Source organism: Macrotis lagotis, chromosome 1 (assembly GCF_037893015.1).
Source record: "Macrotis lagotis isolate mMagLag1 chromosome 1, bilby.v1.9.chrom.fasta, whole genome shotgun sequence".
NCBI lineage: Eukaryota > Metazoa > Chordata > Mammalia > Peramelemorphia > Peramelidae > Macrotis > Macrotis lagotis.
This window is the reverse complement of record NC_133658.1, coordinates 916,348,351-916,366,958: the sequence shown is the minus strand read 5'-3', so window position 1 is coordinate 916,366,958 and position 18,608 is coordinate 916,348,351. Positions and strand designations below refer to the sequence as shown.

Below are 18,608 nucleotides of genomic sequence, written 5' to 3'. Positions count from 1 at the left end.
AGAGGAAAGAATTGGAACTCAAAATCTTTCAAAAATGAAAGTTTGGGGCATTTAGGTGGTGCAGTGGATAGAGCACTGGCCCTGGAGTCAGGAGTACCTGAGTTCAAATGTGGCCTCAGACACTCAATAATTGCCTAGCTGTGTGGCCTTGGGCCATTGCCTTGCAGAAAAAAAAAATGAAAGTTGATGGTTTTTTCCCCTTTAGTTCTAATTCCTCTTTCACAATATGGTTAATATGGAAATGGGGCAGCTAGGTGTTGCAATAGAGTGCTGGTCTTGTAAGAAAGCAGGGAGTTTGCATCCAGTCACTTATAAGCTATATGAGCATGGGCAAGTCACTTAACCCTGAGTGCTTCATATTCAGAGTTATCTCCATTCATCCTAATTCAGATCTGGCCACTGGACCCAAATGACTCTGGAGGGGAACGTGAGGATGGCGACTTAGCACAGCACCCCTCACTCAAATCCAATTCAGGTACTTGTTAAGACATCATCTCCCAACTAAAAAAAAGGGGGGGGGACAGCTAGGTGGTGCAGTGAATAGAGCACCAGCCCTGGAGTCAGGAGTACCTGCGTTCAAATCTGGCCTCAGACACTTAATAATTACCTAGCTGTGTGGCCTTGGGCAAGTCACTTAACCCCACTGCCTTGTAAAAACTAAAAAAAAAAAAAAAAAGACATCACCTCCCTGACATCTTGGCCTTCTTGGAGAATGAAGGCCAAACACCATCATCTATATAATAGCAGATTATGACTATCCTTGCGAAATCACAATGAGGAATGTCCAATTTCATGTCCAGAGGTTCTGACTTCTAAGAGAATGGAAGTTAGCTTCTGACAAGAACAATGCTATTTCCTTTAGTGACCCTGAGCTGCCAAGGAAGCAGGGCTTTGTCCTCTGTGACTGGCAATGTGGTCAACATGAGGAGTGGACATGGGCAATATATCATTGCAGAGACCACACTCCATTGACTTATGAAGGAACCAACACACTTGAGATCATTGCAATTCCCAAGTATTTAATACAGGCAATGTTCCAGGCAATTCCATTCCCCTATAAATAAATTCGGACAAAGGAGAAAAATACGCTCTGATCTCTCCTAGCCCCTATCAGGTCCCTATCTGCCTCCCCAGGGACCCTCGTCTGTAAGAACCCACCCCTGTACCCCCAGATTTAGCACAGAGATAAATAGCACATAATATAAACAAAGGGAAGGAGAGGGCATGGTCCATTGGAGGGGAGCCAGTGGTCTCCAGGATCAGAGAAAAGACATAGGACAGAGAGGAGAAAAGTTTTCAGGGAGGCAATGGCAAAAGACCCACTCCCGGTGGTTGGACATGGGTTACAAGGAATGCACCCCCTGTGTTCAGGAGGGGTGGAAGGAGCCAATTCCAGGGCTCCTTAGAGTCAGAAGGGATCTACTCCCGGCTGTTTGGGGGTGGGGGTGGGAGTAGCAGGGAAAGGAAGGAATCTCTTCAAAGACGCGCAGGAAGAGTGGTCTGTTCTCTGTGACCCAGCAAGTGATGTAGGTGATCCACTGGTACCAAAAGGACCTCTTCCTTGGCATCCAAAAGGTTCGACTCTTGGGTGCCAGGAGGGAAGATGCTGTCCCTGAGTCTGGGTTAAGGTCCTAGGAGATCCAGTCCCTAAGGCTGGGGAGATCTCCAAGCAGCTCCTTGGCATGAGGATGGGCAGGGGGTCAGAGGAACTCTGCTGGGGACCCAAAGAGACCTGCCCATTTTGGAAGGGAATTGGCTCCCTTAGGTGGCTCCCACCTCTCCACCTCCATGGTCACCTGGCTGCTGGGAGCAGGTGCGGTTGGGTAGGGCCAGGAACAGGAAGGAGGCACCCCCCAGGAGCAGCAGGGAAGCAGCTGCCAGGGCACAGGCCACTGACCAGGAATACTCATAACCCAGCCAGGGGACCGGACCCGGGTCAGTCCTGGACAGCAACTCGTGGACCCCCCGACGGAACAGCTCCAGGCTCACCAGCAACAAAACTCCTGTGGGGAGAGAATAAAGAAAAGGGAGCCCAAGGGTCCCAGAAACTGGGGAGCAGTCTCTGGGGACTACAATTGTCCCAATCCAACCAACCCTAGAGCTACTCTTCCCAGCCTGCAGCAGTCAGCAAGAATTTATTAAGCACCGACTGTTTGCCATTCCCTGAGCTAAGAACTATGCAGGCTCTAGGAACTACAACTCCCAGAGTCCTTGGAGATTCCAAGTCCCAAGAGACAATTGTCTCTGGAGACCACTACAGGATTCAGGTTCTGGAAACCCCAGCTCCCAGCATGCTATCTGCTGCAGTAGGCAAATCACCAGATTTGGGGCTGGCTGCAGTCCACCAAACCTAGGCAGTGTGGGAACCAGGCAGATTGGGGCCTGGATGGATCACTTCCTACCTGAGAGGCTGAAATAGACTGCTGCATGTGTGAGCAGGAACTCGGCCCCTTTGCTCAGCACCATGATGACACAGATGCAGCCCAGGACCGTGATAGACAGGGCCAGGGTGGCAGTGATGGCAGCAGCCACTCCTAACTCTGTGAGGGGAGAGGATTGCATCAGAGCCTACCTGGGGAAGGCAAGCAGTAGGGCCGGTGGAAGAAGAGCCTGCCACTGTGGGCAACTAAAGGGAAGTCATTTTATTTCTATGGCATCAGTTTCTTCACCTGTAAAATGGGGGGGGGGGACGTGGAGAGTAAAGCCAGATAACAACTAAGGTCCCTTCAGGCTCCTTGAGAGCCAGAGAGTCAGGATCTCGGTGACCAAGTGCTACCAAAGCCAAGTGCTAAGAGAAGCTACCTTTCTTAGTCGTCCTCTGCAGGATCCGGTTGTTCTCCCCTGTGGTGAAGAATCTGAAGTAAGAGCAGTTTGCCTCTGTGGAAAGAAGACACAGACACTTCGGAGGGATGCTGACTGGGGACCTACTGAAATTGGGGAAAGGAAGAGAAGTGGATGGAAAGACAAAGGAGAAGGGGAAGCCATAGGGACCCAGCTGGGGTGTGGGGTGTCAAAAGGTGAAGATAGGGGGCAGTGGACGGAGCACCAGCCCTGGAGTCAGGAGGACCTGAGTTCAGATCCAGTCCCAAACACTTAAAAATTACCTAGCTGTGTGACCTTGGGCAAGTCACTTGACCCATTGCCTTGCCAAAAAAAAAAAGATGAAGATAGGGAAAGGAAAGCAAATATAGAGAAACAGAATGAGCAGAGATAAAAAGATTGAGTGAATCTGGAAGAAAAAGGCAGAGAAGAAAAAGGGGTGAGGGAGACATACAAAGAGAGTTTACTCAAAGGAATCAAACAAAGATAAAGGCAGAAGAATGGAGAAAGCAAGATATAAAATGAGGAAGCCAGTGGGTCCAATAGACCCAAGTATTGGGAGGAGGCAAAGAAAAGGAGAAGCAGGAAAGGAGACAGAGAGATTGGAGGAGAAAGAAAGAGGTCTCTAGAAAATAAGAGACAGTGATGAGAGAGATGAAGAGAGGGAGAGAGAAAGGAAATGGGTGGGTCTTATAAAGTTAAGGGAAAGAGGGAAGGAATTGGACTGGCAAGGTGGGGTAGTCCCCAAAAGGGTCTCATGTGTTTAGAGGTCTGGACCCTTTACCCAATAGGATGCTGGCTGCAGCCTGGGCCTATGTCTGCCAGAACTGGAGAGACACTTGGTTGCCCCAGAAGAGATCTGGACCCCATCTCCACCTCCATCTCCTCCCTCCCTGAATCCATTCTCAGGTTTAAAGAGACAGGCAGAAGTCTGGGCCACCTCCTCACCTCTGTGAATCACAAACAATCTGGTTTGGAAGGGAGACATTCAGTCCACCCCTCCCCTGAAGTAGTAGCATCTGCAGGGCCCTCTCATCACTCCTAATTGTACTTTCCCCCACCTTCTCACCCCAGACAAGCAGCCTGCTGCTCCCTCCTCCACATCAGAATCCTTGAGAACAGCTCTCATGTCTACCCCACCCCCACCCCAAGGAGTCCTTGCTTCTCCAGGCTCCACATCTGAGGCCTTGGACTATATTCATATAACACAGATTCAGGACCCTTCACTAATCTGGCCACCATTTTCTGGACAGTCCCTATCTATCAATATACTTCTCAAACTGTCATTCCCAGAACTGAGCACAGGAGATCCGATAAAGGTGCAGCATGTGAGACCCTCTTACCCATTCCTGGAAGCTTGACCTCTATTATTATAACCTAACATCCCTTTAGTTTTCTGGGCTGCCTTATTCCCCTGTTGCCAGACTGCTTCCCATGGAGCATGTAGCCCACTGGGAGCCCTGCATCTTTCCCCCCAGGTGAACTAGTGTCTAGCTTAGGTGTACTACTTCTCTCTGGTGCCTTCAACACTGACTATGTAAAATTGAGGCTTAAGACTCTAAAATTATCCTACTGAAATTAGATTCAATCCAATCTTCTAGCTTGAAAGACCTTTTTCTGTTTTGTTTTGTTTTTTGATCAAATGATTCTTTCGATGGCTCCTAAATGGAACAGAAATCTGAGATTTGACATCTTCTCAGGTAGATCAGCAGTCTGCCCCACCCCCCACATCTCACTCCTTTCCCAGGTGCTCCACTATCCCTCCAGCAAGCACATTAATTCTGTGGGTTCTTGTTCTTCAGAGCCAGTAGGAGTCAGGGTCCTCTGGACAGACACAGGTTTGGGCCATCTTTTTCTGTCTCTCTCTCACTCTCTGTCCTTCCCTCTCCCTCCCTGTTTGTGTCTCTTTCTGTCTGTCTCTCTCATTTCTATCTCTCCATTTCCCTCCCTCTCTGTCTTTCTCTGTTTCTATCTCTATGTCTCTGTTTCTCCCTCTTCTTCCTTGTCTCTCTCTCTCTCTCTCTCTCTCTCTCTCTCTCTCTCTCTCTCTCTCTCTCTCTCTCTGTCTTTCTCCCTCTCCCTCCCTCTCGCATCTCTCTTTTTGTCTGTCTCTCTACTGTCTCCCCATCTTTGTCTGTGTCTTTCTGTCTCTCTCTGTCTCTCTGTCTCTGTCTCTCTGTCTCTCTCTGTCTCTCTGTCTCTCTCTGTCTCTCTCTCTCTCTCTCCCTCCCTCCCTCTCTCTCTGTTTTTGGGTCTCTGAATCTCTCTGTCGGTCTCTCTCATCTCTCCTTTTGTCTCTGTCTCTGTCTTTCTTTTATCTTTATGTCTCTGTCTCTCTCATCTCTCTCTCCCTCTGCCTCCTTCTTTTTCTTTCTCTTTTTGGGTTTCTTTGTCTCTATCTGTCTGTCTCTCCGTCTCCCTCCCTCTCTTATCTCTGTCTCTTCTCTGTTTCTTGCTCCTCAGAGATTCCTTTCTCCTTCCTACTGTCTCCCTATTCCCTTGTTTCCCTCTTTCTGCCTATCTCTTTTTCCATTCCTCCACCTTTGTGGTTATGACTGAAGTCTAGGCCACTTCTATGTCTTGGAATCTGAGTCCCAGAGTCAGAGGTTTGAGGTGTTTCCCCTTCCCCCTAGGTCTGTCTTAGGTTTGAGGCAAGGGGCAGGGGAGCCTCTCCATCTCCCCGCTCTAGGCTGGTCCTCCATCACTCTGTTACGGCTCAGAGATTGAGTTGCCAGTGTTCACCTGGGTGAAGCAGACCAACTCTAGACAATCTGGGGTCCACATCATCTCTTGGCCTGTTGCCCAATATCCTGGGGAGGGGGACAGTCAGAGATTTGTTCTGTCTCTCTGGGGACAATCATGACCCGGGACTCTCTCTCTTCTCTCTCTCTCTCTCTCTCTCTCTCTCTCTCTCTCTCTCTCTCACTGTCTCTGTCTCTGTCTCTGTCTCTGTCTCTGTCTCTGTCTCTGTCTCTGTCTCAGAGAAGTTAAGAGGCCACAAATTTTCAAGCAAGTCAGGGGTCTGCCTAGGTCTACGTTTCCCTGAGCTGATCTGAGCCCAGGGGTCTCTCCCCATCTAATGAAGACCAGGGCAGTCCAGGTGGGGATCCTCTGTCTGTCTCCCCAGGACAAGTGTTATTCTAGGTGACTGCCCAGAAACATTTGGACATCAGGAGGATTATGTCTGCACTGCCCAGGACAAGTCAAAGGTTGGTTCATCTCTACAGCCTCCCCCTCCCCCAGATCAGTAAAAGGAGTTGATCATTTTTATGCCCTTGATGAGATGTTGGGCAAGGAGAGCTAAAAGGCTGGACAACCATGTGGAACACCCCCCATTTTCCAGGAGCAGCAGGCAAGCTCAGTCATCTTTGGGGATGGACTAGCTATTTCTCAGGTCTCCGTCCTTCTCCTGTATTAACCTCATCTGGACAGCTACCTGGGATCATCTCTTGTCTTTAACTGGGCCAGGGCTCTTAGGTGTCTTCTCTGGGAGACCTTTCTCTCCCTATCTCAATGGGATACTCACTTTTGTGGGTCAGTGTTCTCTGCCCAGAGTGGGTCCATCAAGGCAGCTTGGCAGCTTCCTTAGTCAGTCAGAGGCCTGGGCCATCTCTGAACCCCTTGGGCCTTCTCTTCATCTTTCTCAGTCTATCACCTTTGGCATAATCCCTGGCCCAGAGACATCTTTACATCCCCCCAGGGAGTCAGAGGGTTGGACCAGCTCTGTGAATTCCTGGACTGTCAAAAATCTAGACTGGTTCCCGATACATTGAGCAATCTGAGGTCTGGGCTGTCTCAGTCCTGCCCACATCCTGCCATTCCCCAAGGCAATCTAGGGGTTAGGGCATCTCTGGGTATATCACAGGCAGTCAGAGGCCTGGGGTCAGCTCCTGAGGTCTGTCTGAGGCCTGGATCCATCCCCCCACCTCCCCAGAGGCTCAGCTGTCCAGGCCTTCTCTGTCTCTCTCATAGGCAGGCCAAAGCCTCCTTTAAGGGGCCCAGGGTGGCAAGCATCTCTCCAGGGCCCTGGGACAATGAAAACCTGGGCCTCTCTCTGTTTCTCTAGGGGCACCTCGGGGTCTGGCCTAGAGCTCTGGGCTCAGCTCCACACCACCCTGTGAGCTGTCTATTCCTCATCTCTCAGCCAAGGTCTGGGCTGCATGCCTGGGTCCCCAGGAGGTCAGAGGTATTAGTTATCTCTACAAGCTCCCTATAGGGCCAGAGGTCTGGGCTCACCATGTCTCTGGAGAGCTCGAGGTCCAGGCCGTCTTGACCGTCCGAGGCCTGGCCTGGAGCCCCCTGTCCCCGGGAGGTCAGAAGGCTGGGGCAGCCCTACACACTCCCTGGCCCATCATCCTAGCTCCGAGTTCTGGGTTCTTCCTACCACGTCTTCCTGGAGAAGTCAGACATCTGGACCATTTGGATTTCTCCAGGGGAGTGAGAGGACCAGGATGTCTTTCCAGGCCAATACAGACTGTTTTTCCTGGGCGAGCAGCGGCGTGGGCAGCGTCAGAGATCTTGGCTGTCGCTGTAGCTCCCTGGGGCTTTCCGGGACCTGGGTTATGTCTCAACCTCCCACCGGGCAGCTGGAGGTCCAGCTTCATCTCCACACCTCCTAGGACAGCATGCACCGTCCCACAGTATCCCAGTAGGTGGGGGGGGGGGTGAAGGCGGCTCGACAATCTGGCTCTTGGAAATCATCATCATCTCTTTCCCCTAATGCTGAGAGGTCAGAAAGCCGGTCTGGCTCTGCAGCTCTGCAGAGTTGGTGGTCGGAAGTCTCCACTGTCTAGGAAGGTCTAGACTGGACTCAACTACTCCCTTTGTCCAATTAGTTAAAAGTTCTGGTCATCTGTTTCTTAGAGTTCTCTTTATCTCTGCCTCAGTTTCTCTCTTGTTATCTCCATCTCAGTCCATCTCTGTATCAATGCCTCATTCTCTCCTGCCATCTCTGTCTCTGCCTCAATTTCCTTTTTTCATCTCTATCTCTGCCTCTCTATGTCTCAGTCTATCTCTTTGTCTCTGCCTAAGTTTCTCTCTTGCCATCTCTGTCTCTGCCTCTCATGGCTCAGCGTCTCTCTGTTTCTGTCTCTGACTCACTTGTGAGTCATTGACCTCGGCCCTTGATTTTTCAGTGTCTTCGTTTCCCTATCTGCTGACCCAGTGGCCTCTTCCATCCCTTTCTGTTCTGAGCCCTGCTCCTTTTCAGCTCCCTAGGACAGTGGGGGGACTGGGGCCCCCTTGGGTCCTCACCTCCAGGTAACTCAGCAGGGCCGCAGGTCTCCCTGTTGGGGGGCAGGTCTTCCAGCCAGAGCCTCTTGGCACACACTCGCCATAGCCCGAGGTGGGCAGCTTCACACACTCCACTGGTGCCATTGCCCCGCTTGGTGCCCAGCTCCACCCAGAACTCGGTGCCTACTGCCAGGACCGCCAGGGCAGTGCCTATGCCGGCCAGCAGTAGAGCCAGTTTGATGGGGCCGCGGCGCTCACGGGCCAGGCCACCCCTCTGGGCCCTCCTCCGTGCCGTGTCGGCCCGGCGTCGTTCCTCCTCCTGGATGAAAAAGTTAGACCACATCATGGTGGCTGGGGGAGAAGGGGCCCGGGCCCACTGGGTTCCCCCAGGCCCCAGGGGGCCAGCTGGGCCTCCAGGCTCAGGTTCAGGCTCGGTCCCCAGCCCCCAGCCTCCAGCCCCACTCTTCTCCTCAGCTGCCCAGGGTCTCTAAGCACCCTCTGCTCTGGCTGTGGCCTCCCCCCTGACCCGCACAGACAGGCAGGCAGCCCTCCCCCTGACCAGGGCTTCTGGGGCTATTTTGGGCCCCACCATGTAAGTAACACCAGCACCTGTTGTGGGTATTTTAAGGGAACAAGTGGAGGGAGGGAGGCTGGGGGTGGGAGGGGCTCGAGCCTGGAGGCCTGGATCCTTGAGAGGGCAGGGACTGGGGGAAAGGGATGCCTGGGTCTTTCCAATGTAGGGAGAGATGAAAACTGAGCTTCCCTATGGAGGGGAGTAGGGGTGGGAGTGTTGAAATGACAGTCCACACTGTTCTCTTCATCGACTTTATTAGACAGGAGCCCCCCCCTACAGGGTGGTCCCTGCAGCCCTGGCCCTAAGCCTGCAGGTCTAGTTGCAAACCAGGACTAGGGAATCAGCAGGCCAAGGAGTCAGACAGAAAGGCAGGGATGGAGGCAGATTTTGGGGTCCGGTCTCCAAGTGGCAACGGCTGACCAGATAAGGCTTGGTCTGACCTGGCCCCGATTCCTCAGCCCCTCCCTCTGGCCTGAGCTCTACCATTGCCCTTCAACATCCCTCTCGTGTCCACTATCCAGATGGTCCTCCCGGTCTCCATCCATCCGTCTCTCCCTCCCAGCTTCCATAGCTGTATCTCGCCTTCTCCCTTTTTGTCCCCTTATCTCTTGACTCACTGTCTCTCTCTTCAGAGATAATCGATCTAGATCTCTGTGCCTTCATGTCTCTCTCTGGTTAGATTATCGTATTTGATGACATGCATTGTGTGTGTGTGTGTGTGTGTGTGTGTGTGTGTGTGTGTGTGTGTGTGTGTGTGTATGGAGTCTACATACAGAGATGAATACTTATCTCTTCTGTCCCCATCTCTTTGGGGGTTTTATTATTTCTCCGTTAATTTTATCTTTATTATGAACATCGGTTTCGGTCTCCTAGACAGACTCAGCATCTTCCTATCTCCTCTCTGGTCCCTCTGTCCCTTGGCATCTCTCGGAGGTCCTTCTATGAGTCCTTAGCTGTGTCTCTTGTCTGCACAGCCAGTCAATACACATTTATTTATTTGGGGTTTTTTTTGCAAGGCAATGGGGGTTAAGTGACTTGCCCAAGGCCACACAGCTAGGTAATTAAGTGTCTGAAGCTGGATTTGAACTCAGGTCCTCCTGACTCCAGGGCCGGTGCTCTATCCACTGAGCCACCTAGCCTCCCCAATAAACATCCATTAAGCTCCTACTGTGAGTCTGAGGCTAAGCCTTGGGGATTCCACACCCTGTCCTCTGTCTCCAGAGATATGGCTCTGTTGACTAATCTAGACCTCTGTGTCTTCATGTCTCTCTCTGTGCCCGGTATCCGATGATGTGTGTATCACTGATGTAACGTGACACACCCAGAGATGCATACATGTCTGTCCCTTTTGTCCCTGACTTCACATTTTTGGGGGTTTTCTTATTTTTCTATTAATTTGGTCTTCAGCACGAACGTCTGCTTCTCTGCCTCCCTGCTTTATCTTTCCAGTTTGTCTCCGTGTCTCTAGACAGTCTTCCTGTCTCCCCTCTGGTCTCTCTGTCCCTTGGCATCTCTGTCTGTGAGTCCTTAGCTGTGTCTCTTGCCTGCACAGTTAGTCGATAGGCCCGTGTTAAGTTAGACTAAGCCTTGGGGCTTGCACACACTGTCCTCGGTCTCAACATCTCTTTCCGTACCTCCACCTCTGGGACAGACTTGCTTGGCATTGTGGGGACATGTAACCGCATCGTGTCTCTCTAGGCCTCTATTTCCCCAGGCCCCTCTTCCTTCTCTCAGGGTCTCTCCCTGCCAATCCCTTCTCTCTGTCTCTCGGGACTCCCCTCTGCCTCCCTCTAGCCTTCACTCTTTCTGTTTGTCAGGGGTCCCCTGTGGTCCCTGGGCTGGGCCAGATAAGACCCCCCCCACCCCAACCCGCCCCCCCATGCAAACAGCAAGAAAAAAATACAGATTTGAAAACTGCAAAAACCACTACAGCCCCCCCACCGCCGCCCCCCCTTCCCCCCTCCCCGCCCCCCCCAACGTCCCCAGTTTGGATCCCATTGTGTCCCTGCCGCGGTGGGTGGGTGGGTGGGCCGGGATCCCCAGCCTCCCACGTCCAGGCTGGGCCACGGAGCGACGGGGGGGGCCGAGCCTCGGGCGGCCAGCCCCCTCCCCATCTCGGTGGCCTCTTTGCTCCTCTGCTCGCTCGCTCGCCCGCCAGCGGGCCCCCACCCCCCTCCCCCCAGCCCAGCCGGCCCCGGCCCTACACCGGCGTGGTTTTCCTGTTGAGGGTGTTGGTGTTGGACGCCCCGCTGGCTGCCGCCTCTTTGCTCAGGGTCCCGGCGGCCCCGGGGGCGGAGGCCGGCCCGGTCACGGTCACCGTCACCCCGCCGGCCTCCTTGGGGAAGGCGTTGTGCAGCGTCAGGAAGCCCGAGCCGGAGCGCTCCCGCTCAGCCGTCCCGTAGGACCCCCCGGCCCCGGCCCCGGCCCCGGCGCCCCCGGCGCCCCCGGCGCCCCCGCCGCCCCCCGGCGGCCCCCCGAGCCCGCCGCCCACGCTGCCTTTGGACGGGTCGCGGCTCAGCGTGTACATGGAGATGTCCGTCGAGGGGAAGCCCTGGGGCGACGTGTCCCGGGAGGGCGAGGGCTCGCTGGAGCGGGAGCTGGAGCGCGAGCGGCGGCGGTAGCGGAAGCGGTAGCTGGGCAGCCGGAGGATGGCCGAGGGGGGACCCCCGCCGCCGCCGCCGCCGCCGCCCCCCGCCCGCCCGCCGGGCTTCAGCAGGTCGGCCCGCGACTGGCAGTGCGCCTCGCGGTTGCGCTCGATGTAAATGTTCACGGCCAGCACCCCGATCATCTCGGCCAGGATGAACGAGAGCCCCCCGAAGTAGAAGGACCAGCCGTACGAGTAGTGGCTCTTCTTCTCGTCGTCGCGCTTGGGGCCCGGCTCGCCCGCGTTCGCCGAGATGTACACGATCACGCCGATGATGTTGCTGAGGCCTGCTGGGCCGGACCCACCGACGGACGGACCCACGGACGGGACGGGCCGGGAGAGACAACACGGGGGCGGGGAGGGGGCGCCACCGTCAGCCGGAGGGAGCCTCGACGGCGTCGTGGCGGGTCCGCCGGGCGCCCCGGCTCCGCCCCTCGTCTAAACCCCTCCCCTTGGCCTGCCCCCGACTTCGCCCGGCCTCGCCCCTTCTCCCCTAAGCCTTTCCCCCTTCTTTCCGAAGCCCCGCCCTTCCACTTTTTCCAAGTCTCTCCCCATTTCTTCTAAGCCCCGCCTTCCTCAGTCAAGCTCCTCCCTCCCCTTGAGTCTAGTTTCTCCCCTTTTTCCTAAGAGCCTCCCCTTCCCCAGGTTCCTCTGTCAAGCCCCAGCCTCCTCTTCCAAGCTCCTCTCCTTCTCCCTAAATTCTTGCCCATCCTCAGCTCTCCCTCTCTCCTTTCCCGTTAAATTCCTGCCTCTATCCCGATCCCTACTGATGCATCCCCAACTCCTCCCACCTTGTCCTGACGCCCCCCAAGGAGGCCAGCCTCCCTATCACCCTCCTTCCCCCCCCGCCTTTTTTTGAAGCTCTCCCCTCCAGGACTCTTCTCTGCCTTCTGAGCTCCCAATTCTGCCCTTGACCTAGATATGACCTTGAATGAGGACCTGCCCTCTGAGAAATGGGGCAGGGGGCCAAGTACCCTCATTTGGAAATTCTAGGTCCCCCCCCTTTCGGTCTTCCAGGGTTCACCTCCCTTCCCCCTTCTTTCAGCCCTCACCAGCGGCTACAAACAGGATGCCAGCTCCCAGGATGATGTTCCTTTTGGACTTGTAGACTCGAGAGGCAGCCACACACACGCCCCCCAGCAGCAGAAGGATGGCGCTGAGAATGGGGAAGATACTGGATGCTCGGACCACACCTAGCAGAGGACCAGGCCGAGGTCACCCGCAGCCCTCCCCTCTTCCCTCCCCGTCTCCCCACTTTCCTGCTCCCTAGGCCCCGGACCAACTTTTTAGATTCGTGATCAAGTCTGGATAAGAAGGAGCCAATCAGAGCGAAGTGCCACCTGGGAGTCCTGGACCTCGCAGGGAGAGGAACCAATCCCAATTCTAGATTCCAAGGCTGGCTGATGAGAATATTCAGATTCTCCCTGAGCTCTGTTCCAGTGGAAGAGTCTTCCCAGCCAATCAAAAACCAGATCTCAGCCAATGGGCTCCAAAGATGGGCATCTGGGCTCCACCCTCTGGGTTGGGGAGGCAAGTCCCACCCCCAATTCCCAGCCCCCACTTACGGAGTAGGTACTCTGCACTGTCATGGTCGTAGTCTGTGTCTTCTGGGAAATGATTTATCTTCACACAGACACCCCTCTTCAGCCCTGGGGAGGGGGAAGATGGAGATTAGTGATGGGGAGGTCCACTTCTGTGACAGGGCCCCCCATTGGCACTGCTCCCTCTTCCTTCTCCTTTCCTAGGGTGGAGAAGTTAGTTCTGGCCCTTTGCAAAGGGGAGCCACTGACCATCCTCTTTCCCTGGTCTGGTAGGAAGCTTGCCCAGAAGCAGAGGAAGGAGAAATGTGGGAGCATGCACGAGCAGAGGGGAGGCAGTTACCCCAGAGGTGTTCACATCCTGCTCTCCTTGAAAACCAAAGTTGGAGGAGACCCCACCATTGCACTGAAGGGCAAGAATTTGCCCAAGATTTCCCACTCTGTTTCCTTCATTAAATTTGAGACTCCCAGTGTGGACTCTCCAAAGGTCTAGGGGGACTAAACTCTCATTCTCTCTCTCTCTCTCTCTCTCTCTCTCTCTCTCTCTCTCTCTCTCTCTCTCTCTCTCTGAAAGGAAATGGGAATAGCCTAGATGAGGATTTAGGAGCCCACCATCCTGTATGATTTTAAACAAGGCCTTTCCCTCCCTTGGTCTCCAATTTTACCCCTGTAAAGTAGCAGTGGGGATTGAGGGGAGCAGGGAGGAGTTCTGAACCGAAGTTCAACAACAGATAAAATATGCAAGGAGGATGGATGAAAAGGGGCAGTGAGATAGAAGGAAGAGGACAAAAGATGAGAGACAGAGAAAAAGAGATAGATGCACAGAGACAAGACAGAGAGGTAAAGAGCAAGGGGGAGAGAGAGAGAGAGAGAGAGAGAGAGAAATTTAGAGACAGAGGCGGAGAGCAAGGGAGAAATGGGGAGAGAAAAACAGAAGGGAACAGCCTCTAGAATACCAACCCCATTAGGTAGACCCCACTTCAAGAGGGGTCTGAAGCCCAGAAAGAAGAGAAGGGAGAGAATAGTAATGCAAATCTGTGAGCTCCTGGAGAGCTTTGTGCATCCTCACTCCACCCCACATGCTTAGCGTCCTGTCTGGCACATAGTAGGCATTTAAATACTTGCTCTTTTTTGACTTGCCTTGGAAGGAAGAGGTCCAAGATCCCCAAGAACCTATCCTAGGAATGGACCCCCACCTCTTCACCATTTTACAAGTGGGAAATCTGGGATGGAATAAGGAGAGGAGCAGGAAAGAGGACATGAATAGTCACTCAATTAATGAGCTTTTATTAAATGACTACTGTGTGCCACTCATTGTGCAGGAGGAAATTCCCTGCTTTCAAAGAACTCAGAGCTTTAGAGAGCTGAAGAGGAGAACCCTTAAATATTGAGACCCACCCAAGTCTACCCTATTTTATGAAAGGAGAAATGGGACATAGGAGAAAAAGAAGTGAGAGGGGTAACATATGGATCCACACAAAGCCAAAGTTGGAAGATGCTCATAACCAGCATGAATCTAAACTCCCATTTTTATAGATGCAGAAACTGAGGATGGAAAGGAGGAGAGGAGAGAAGGGCTTAGTGACTAGAGCAAGAAGCTTAGAGTTGGGAAAATCTGAGTTCAAATCCAGCCTCAGACACTTCCTAGGTGTGTGACTCTGTGTAAGTTGATACTGTCTGCCTCAGTTTCCTCAACTGTAAAATGAGAGTAGTAGCTCCTGCCTCAAAGCTTTCTCATGAGGATCAAATGAGATGATTAGAAAAATCTCTTAGTACACAGAAGGTGCTCTATAAATGCATATTCCCTCAGATGACAAAGTGCACCAGAATATTTCAGAGGGTTGGAGCAGGCCTGGCAAGCTCTGACATCATTAAGTCCAAACCAACACTTCTCCCCCTCCAGAAGGGTGGAAATAAGAGTGTGGGGAGACCTGAGGAAAAGAGAAAGAAGAGGGCAGAGAAAGAGTTCTCAGAATCAAAGATCAGAAGTAGAAGAAAGCCAGGACATCCTGAGGCTTCTGTCCTCCCATTTCCTGGAGGGGAAAGGTGAGGTTCCAGAGGAGGAGCTGCCAACATCGGCAGCAGCCGAGGCCGCTGTACCTTCAAGACAGCAGATCCTCCAGAGGCCTGAGTGGGTCAGCCCCCCAGGGTCCCTCTTCTCTGTGGCCCCGCCAGGCCCTCGAGCGGGGGGGTCCTCGGAGGCAGAGGCGGTCAGGTTGGTGGTGTTGCAGATGAAGGCCCTGGTGTAGAGCCAGTAATCGGTGCTGATAGCGATGGTCATGAGGCCAAAGGCAGCAAAGGCGCCAACCGTGGTCAACAGAACTTGGACACCCTTCTCACACCACAGGCCCCGAGCTTCTGTCCAACGCTTCAGGGACTCCAGTCTGAAGGCTGGCAGCCGGGGGGCCGCCGGCCACCACCGGGGCAGCGGGGGAGGGGCCGTGCCTGCGGCTGGGGGCGGGCAGGCTCAGGCAGACGGGACACCCCGGGGGGGCTGGTGCCAAGCAGCAAGGAGGCAGTGGCGGGTAGTTGAGCCCTGGGGTCAGCGGGCTGCCATGGTCAGTGGCTACAGAGATAGACAGGAGGACAGGGATTAGAGCCTCTTCCCTACTTTCCCCAAATCCTTCTTCCTCCAGCTTCCTCAGACCCCAGACCCAGAAATGGGATCCCAGCAATCTTTCCAATCTGGCTTCCTACTTCTTAATCTTCATCATAAACTCGAAGTTCCACAGCCAAACCCAAATATTCATTGTTCCCCATAAAGGACATCTCCCATCTCTAAGCCTTTGCAATGGCTGGGACCTGTATCTGCCACCTCACTTTTTAAAACCCCTAGCCCCCTTCAAATTCCTCCTCCCTCCAGTCCTTTTCTGATTTCTCCAATGGTGAAGCTTCCCCCAAATCACTTTGCATTCATTTTGTATTTATATTGCTCTATCATCTGAGCACGCAGGATAACCCCCTCATAGAATGCCACCTCCTTAAAGGCACACAGTAAGGGCTTAATAAATGCATGTTGACTGATTATAGCCTGGTAACCCACACAGACTCCAGAGTTTGGCCTTTTGACTTCATGCCAACATCCCCAATTACACAGGATTTAGGTGTTTAGAAGGTAGACTTGAAATCTTCCCATTCAATTCCTCCATTTCACAGATGGGGAAACAGATTCAGAGAGGGAAAAGGACTTAAATTCTTTTCTTTCATCCTGGTTATCCAGGAGGAAAAGAGAAGAAGAAGAAGGATGGGGGTGGGGGAGAAGCAGGACCTCAGTCCCCCAAAGATTCCTCCCCTGAATACTTCCAAAAATAAACAGCAATATACCTATATTATCTCATTTGATCCTCATAACAATCCCTGTCAGGGAAATGTTATTATTGTTACCCCCATTTTATAGATGAGGAAACTGAGGTTGAAAGTGGTTAAGTGACTAGAACAGGGTCTAAGGCAGAATTCGAACCTGTGTCCTTGACTCCCTGACTGTTGTACTGTCCCCCTGATTTACCCTCATGTACCCAGTTTTTATTACATCCCCCTCTGCCCACAGGATCCTTAGAGAAAGAAAGATCTGGACTCAGATACTAGCCTTTCTGACCCTAGGCAAATGATGTCACCTTCCTGTCCCTTAGTCTCCTCATCAGTCAAATGAGGGGCTTGAACCAGAAGACAGCCTCTCAAGTCTTTTTCTGGATCTAAATCTATGGTTCTGCGACCTAGACTACCTACCCCAATTTAAAATTATTGTAGAGCATATCTTGGTCACAACAGAAATATTACCTGGGGCTTAGAAAATATGAGAGGCTCAAATTTCTCCCTCAGACATCCTCAAACTTCTCAACTCAGAGCTTGGGGAAACAGGAAAAAAACCATTATGGGACCCCCTTACCCAAAGCACTCCCTCTGAAGTCTCCAGTGTCCATGGATTACTTTTGATATGTTCTCTCATACCCACCTTCAATTACATCTCCTTCCATAGTAACCCTTGCCCCATCTTGACCTTGAATACCACAGTTCCTGACTGTTGATCCCTTCCCAACCTCAATCTCATAGAATCCTAAATTTTCAAGCCAAAAGGAACCTTGGAGATTAGAGTCTAACCACTTCATTTCACTGGAGGAAAAAATAAGCGCTCACAAAGAACTCAGATTGTCTCCTCTCCCCCTTACCAGTCCCCAATCCTCCCAGCTCAGTGCCCCTGAGAACAGGAAAAGAACAAGGATTAGAAAGAAGAGATCTCCTTAAAACATCTCCCAGGTCCCCCAGGCCCTATATCAATAGCCATGCCCCTCCAAGTTAGCCTTCATCTCACATAATTCCTGGTTCCCCTCACCCTTTGTCCTCCTGAAACTGTATCCCCATCACCCCTATCTACTGAGACCCCAAATTTCTCATCCTAATCTCTCCATTCCCCAGAGAGATAGAGTGGGGGATCTTAGAGAGACAGCAGAACAGGGACCCCATGATGAAAAAATTCCCTCCTCCATTCCTAGAGTCCTTTCTCAGTGACCACTCACCTTCTGTCCCCACCTACTCTTTGCCTTCTTTTTCAAAGCACCCCCTGACCTTATCCTCCTCCTCCCCCTTAGCCTGACTTCAACAGTCCCCTAGAATTTTGTAGAATCTTAAATTCATAGCTTAGTAGAAAATGAAGAAACCTTTAAAAATTTTAGACCAGACTTATTTTACAGAGAGAGAGAGAGGAAACTGAGGTACAGAGAAGGAAAAAAAAAAGAAATCTTTCTACCCCTCTCTCTCCCTTGTTGCTCACAACCCCCACAGCTCAGAACCCTGACAGACACGGAGGATAAGGAGATTTAGAAACAGAGACAACCCCCCCCTTCATTCCCCCCCAAAGAACTTCCTTCACGGACATGAGCTTCTACTCAGCTGGCATTGTCACTTCATTCCCACCTTCTGTTACTTCTTCTCCTCCTCCCCCCCCCCCAGCAACCCCCAGTCATAGAATCCTTGCCCCCCCAGGTCTCCCTCAGAACTAGAATGCCTAGATTCTCGGGCACAGTAACCTTGGCTGCTGCCTCAGTTTCTCCCCCATTCCTCTCATTAGCTAAAGGGGGGGCCGGATGTAGGGGAGGTGGTCGCCATGGCAACAGGACCTTTAAGAGGCCTCCTCTCCTCCCCCATCCCATTCCCTCCCACACACCAGTCCCTCCGATCTGCCTCCAGGCAGACCCTGGGGCGTCCCCCCCCCCACACACACATACCCTTTGTAGTCCAGGTTTTTCAGGAGGGGGCCCCCCAGAGTCTCTCCCCTGCCCCCTTTCCATCCACCGGGCCTGAGCCGGGAGGAAGAGTCTTGGCCGGGTCGGGGGCCCTGTCCCCCCAGCCCCTCCCTCCTGGACAATGATCCCTCCTCACCTGGAGCTCCTTAGTTGTCAGGCCTCCGCTGAGATTGGCCGATGGGTACAGGAAGGGAGCCCTCTAGCTCAGTTGTCCAAAGGACCCAGGTGTCCGGGGAGCTGAGTCGCAGGGTTTGGGGGCTGAGAATCCAGGTGTCTGGGGGTTGACTCGCTGGGATGGGGAGCCTGAGAGCAGAGTGTTGGAGGACCCGGTTGTCTGAGAAGCTGAGCTCCTGGGCTGGAGGATGGGGAGGCAGGTGGGGAGGGGACCCAGGTGTTCAGAATTGGGGGCTGGGAGAGCCAGCTGTCCAAGGGGCTGAGCCTCGGGAGTTGGGGGTCAATGAACCAGGTGGTCAGGAGAACCAGGTTTTGGGGGGCTGGGGTTCAGAAAAGTGGAGGACTAGGGAATGCAGGAGTCTGAAGAGCTGAACCTCCGGAATGGG

At 53.1% G+C, this 18,608-nt stretch overlaps 2 protein-coding genes across 2 annotated transcripts; both read right to left on the bottom strand.

The window, feature by feature from the left end:
- Positions 1-1,408: 1,408 nt before the first annotated feature.
- On the bottom strand, positions 1,409-8,483 carry CACNG6 (calcium voltage-gated channel auxiliary subunit gamma 6). The gene is made up of 4 exons (XM_074192869.1): positions 8,074-8,483; positions 2,803-2,877; positions 2,403-2,540; positions 1,409-2,003 (listed from the first exon to the last, which is right to left on the bottom strand). Exons 1-4 carry the CDS (start codon positions 8,396-8,398, stop codon positions 1,762-1,764), a joined length of 780 nt encoding a protein of 259 aa, XP_074048970.1. The 5' UTR covers positions 8,399-8,483; the 3' UTR covers positions 1,409-1,761.
- Positions 8,484-10,826: 2,343 nt separating this feature from the next.
- On the bottom strand, positions 10,827-15,129 carry CACNG8 (calcium voltage-gated channel auxiliary subunit gamma 8). Its single transcript, XM_074192858.1, has 4 exons — positions 14,909-15,129; positions 12,836-12,919; positions 12,323-12,463; positions 10,827-11,557 (listed from the first exon to the last, which is right to left on the bottom strand). Exons 1-4 carry the CDS (start codon positions 15,087-15,089, stop codon positions 10,827-10,829), a joined length of 1,137 nt encoding a protein of 378 aa, XP_074048959.1. The 5' UTR covers positions 15,090-15,129.
- Positions 15,130-18,608: the final 3,479 nt, after the last annotated feature.

What these genes read in the sequence shown, in the direction of transcription:
- CACNG6 (XM_074192869.1), bottom strand. Translation starts at nt 8,398, where the DNA reads ATGATGTGGTCTAACTTTTTCATCCAGGAGGAGGAACGACGCCGGGCC. An exon ending in CCCTGCTGAGTTACCTGGAG is followed by an intron (nt 2,878 to 8,073) that starts GTGAGGACCCAA and finishes TTCTTTCCACAG; the next exon opens with AGGCAAACTGCTCTTACTTC. An exon ending in GCAGAGGACGACTAAGAAAG is followed by an intron (nt 2,541 to 2,802) that starts GTAGCTTCTCTT and finishes CTCCCCTCACAG; the next exon opens with AGTTAGGAGTGGCTGCTGCC.
- CACNG8 (XM_074192858.1), bottom strand. Translation starts at nt 15,089, where the DNA reads ATGACCATCGCTATCAGCACCGATTACTGGCTCTACACCAGGGCCTTC. An exon ending in GAGGATCTGCTGTCTTGAAG is followed by an intron (nt 12,920 to 14,908) that starts GTACAGCGGCCT and finishes CCCCCTCCCCAG; the next exon opens with GGCTGAAGAGGGGTGTCTGT. An exon ending in CAGTGCAGAGTACCTACTCC is followed by an intron (nt 12,464 to 12,835) that starts GTAAGTGGGGGC and finishes GTCCTCTGCTAG; the next exon opens with GTGTGGTCCGAGCATCCAGT.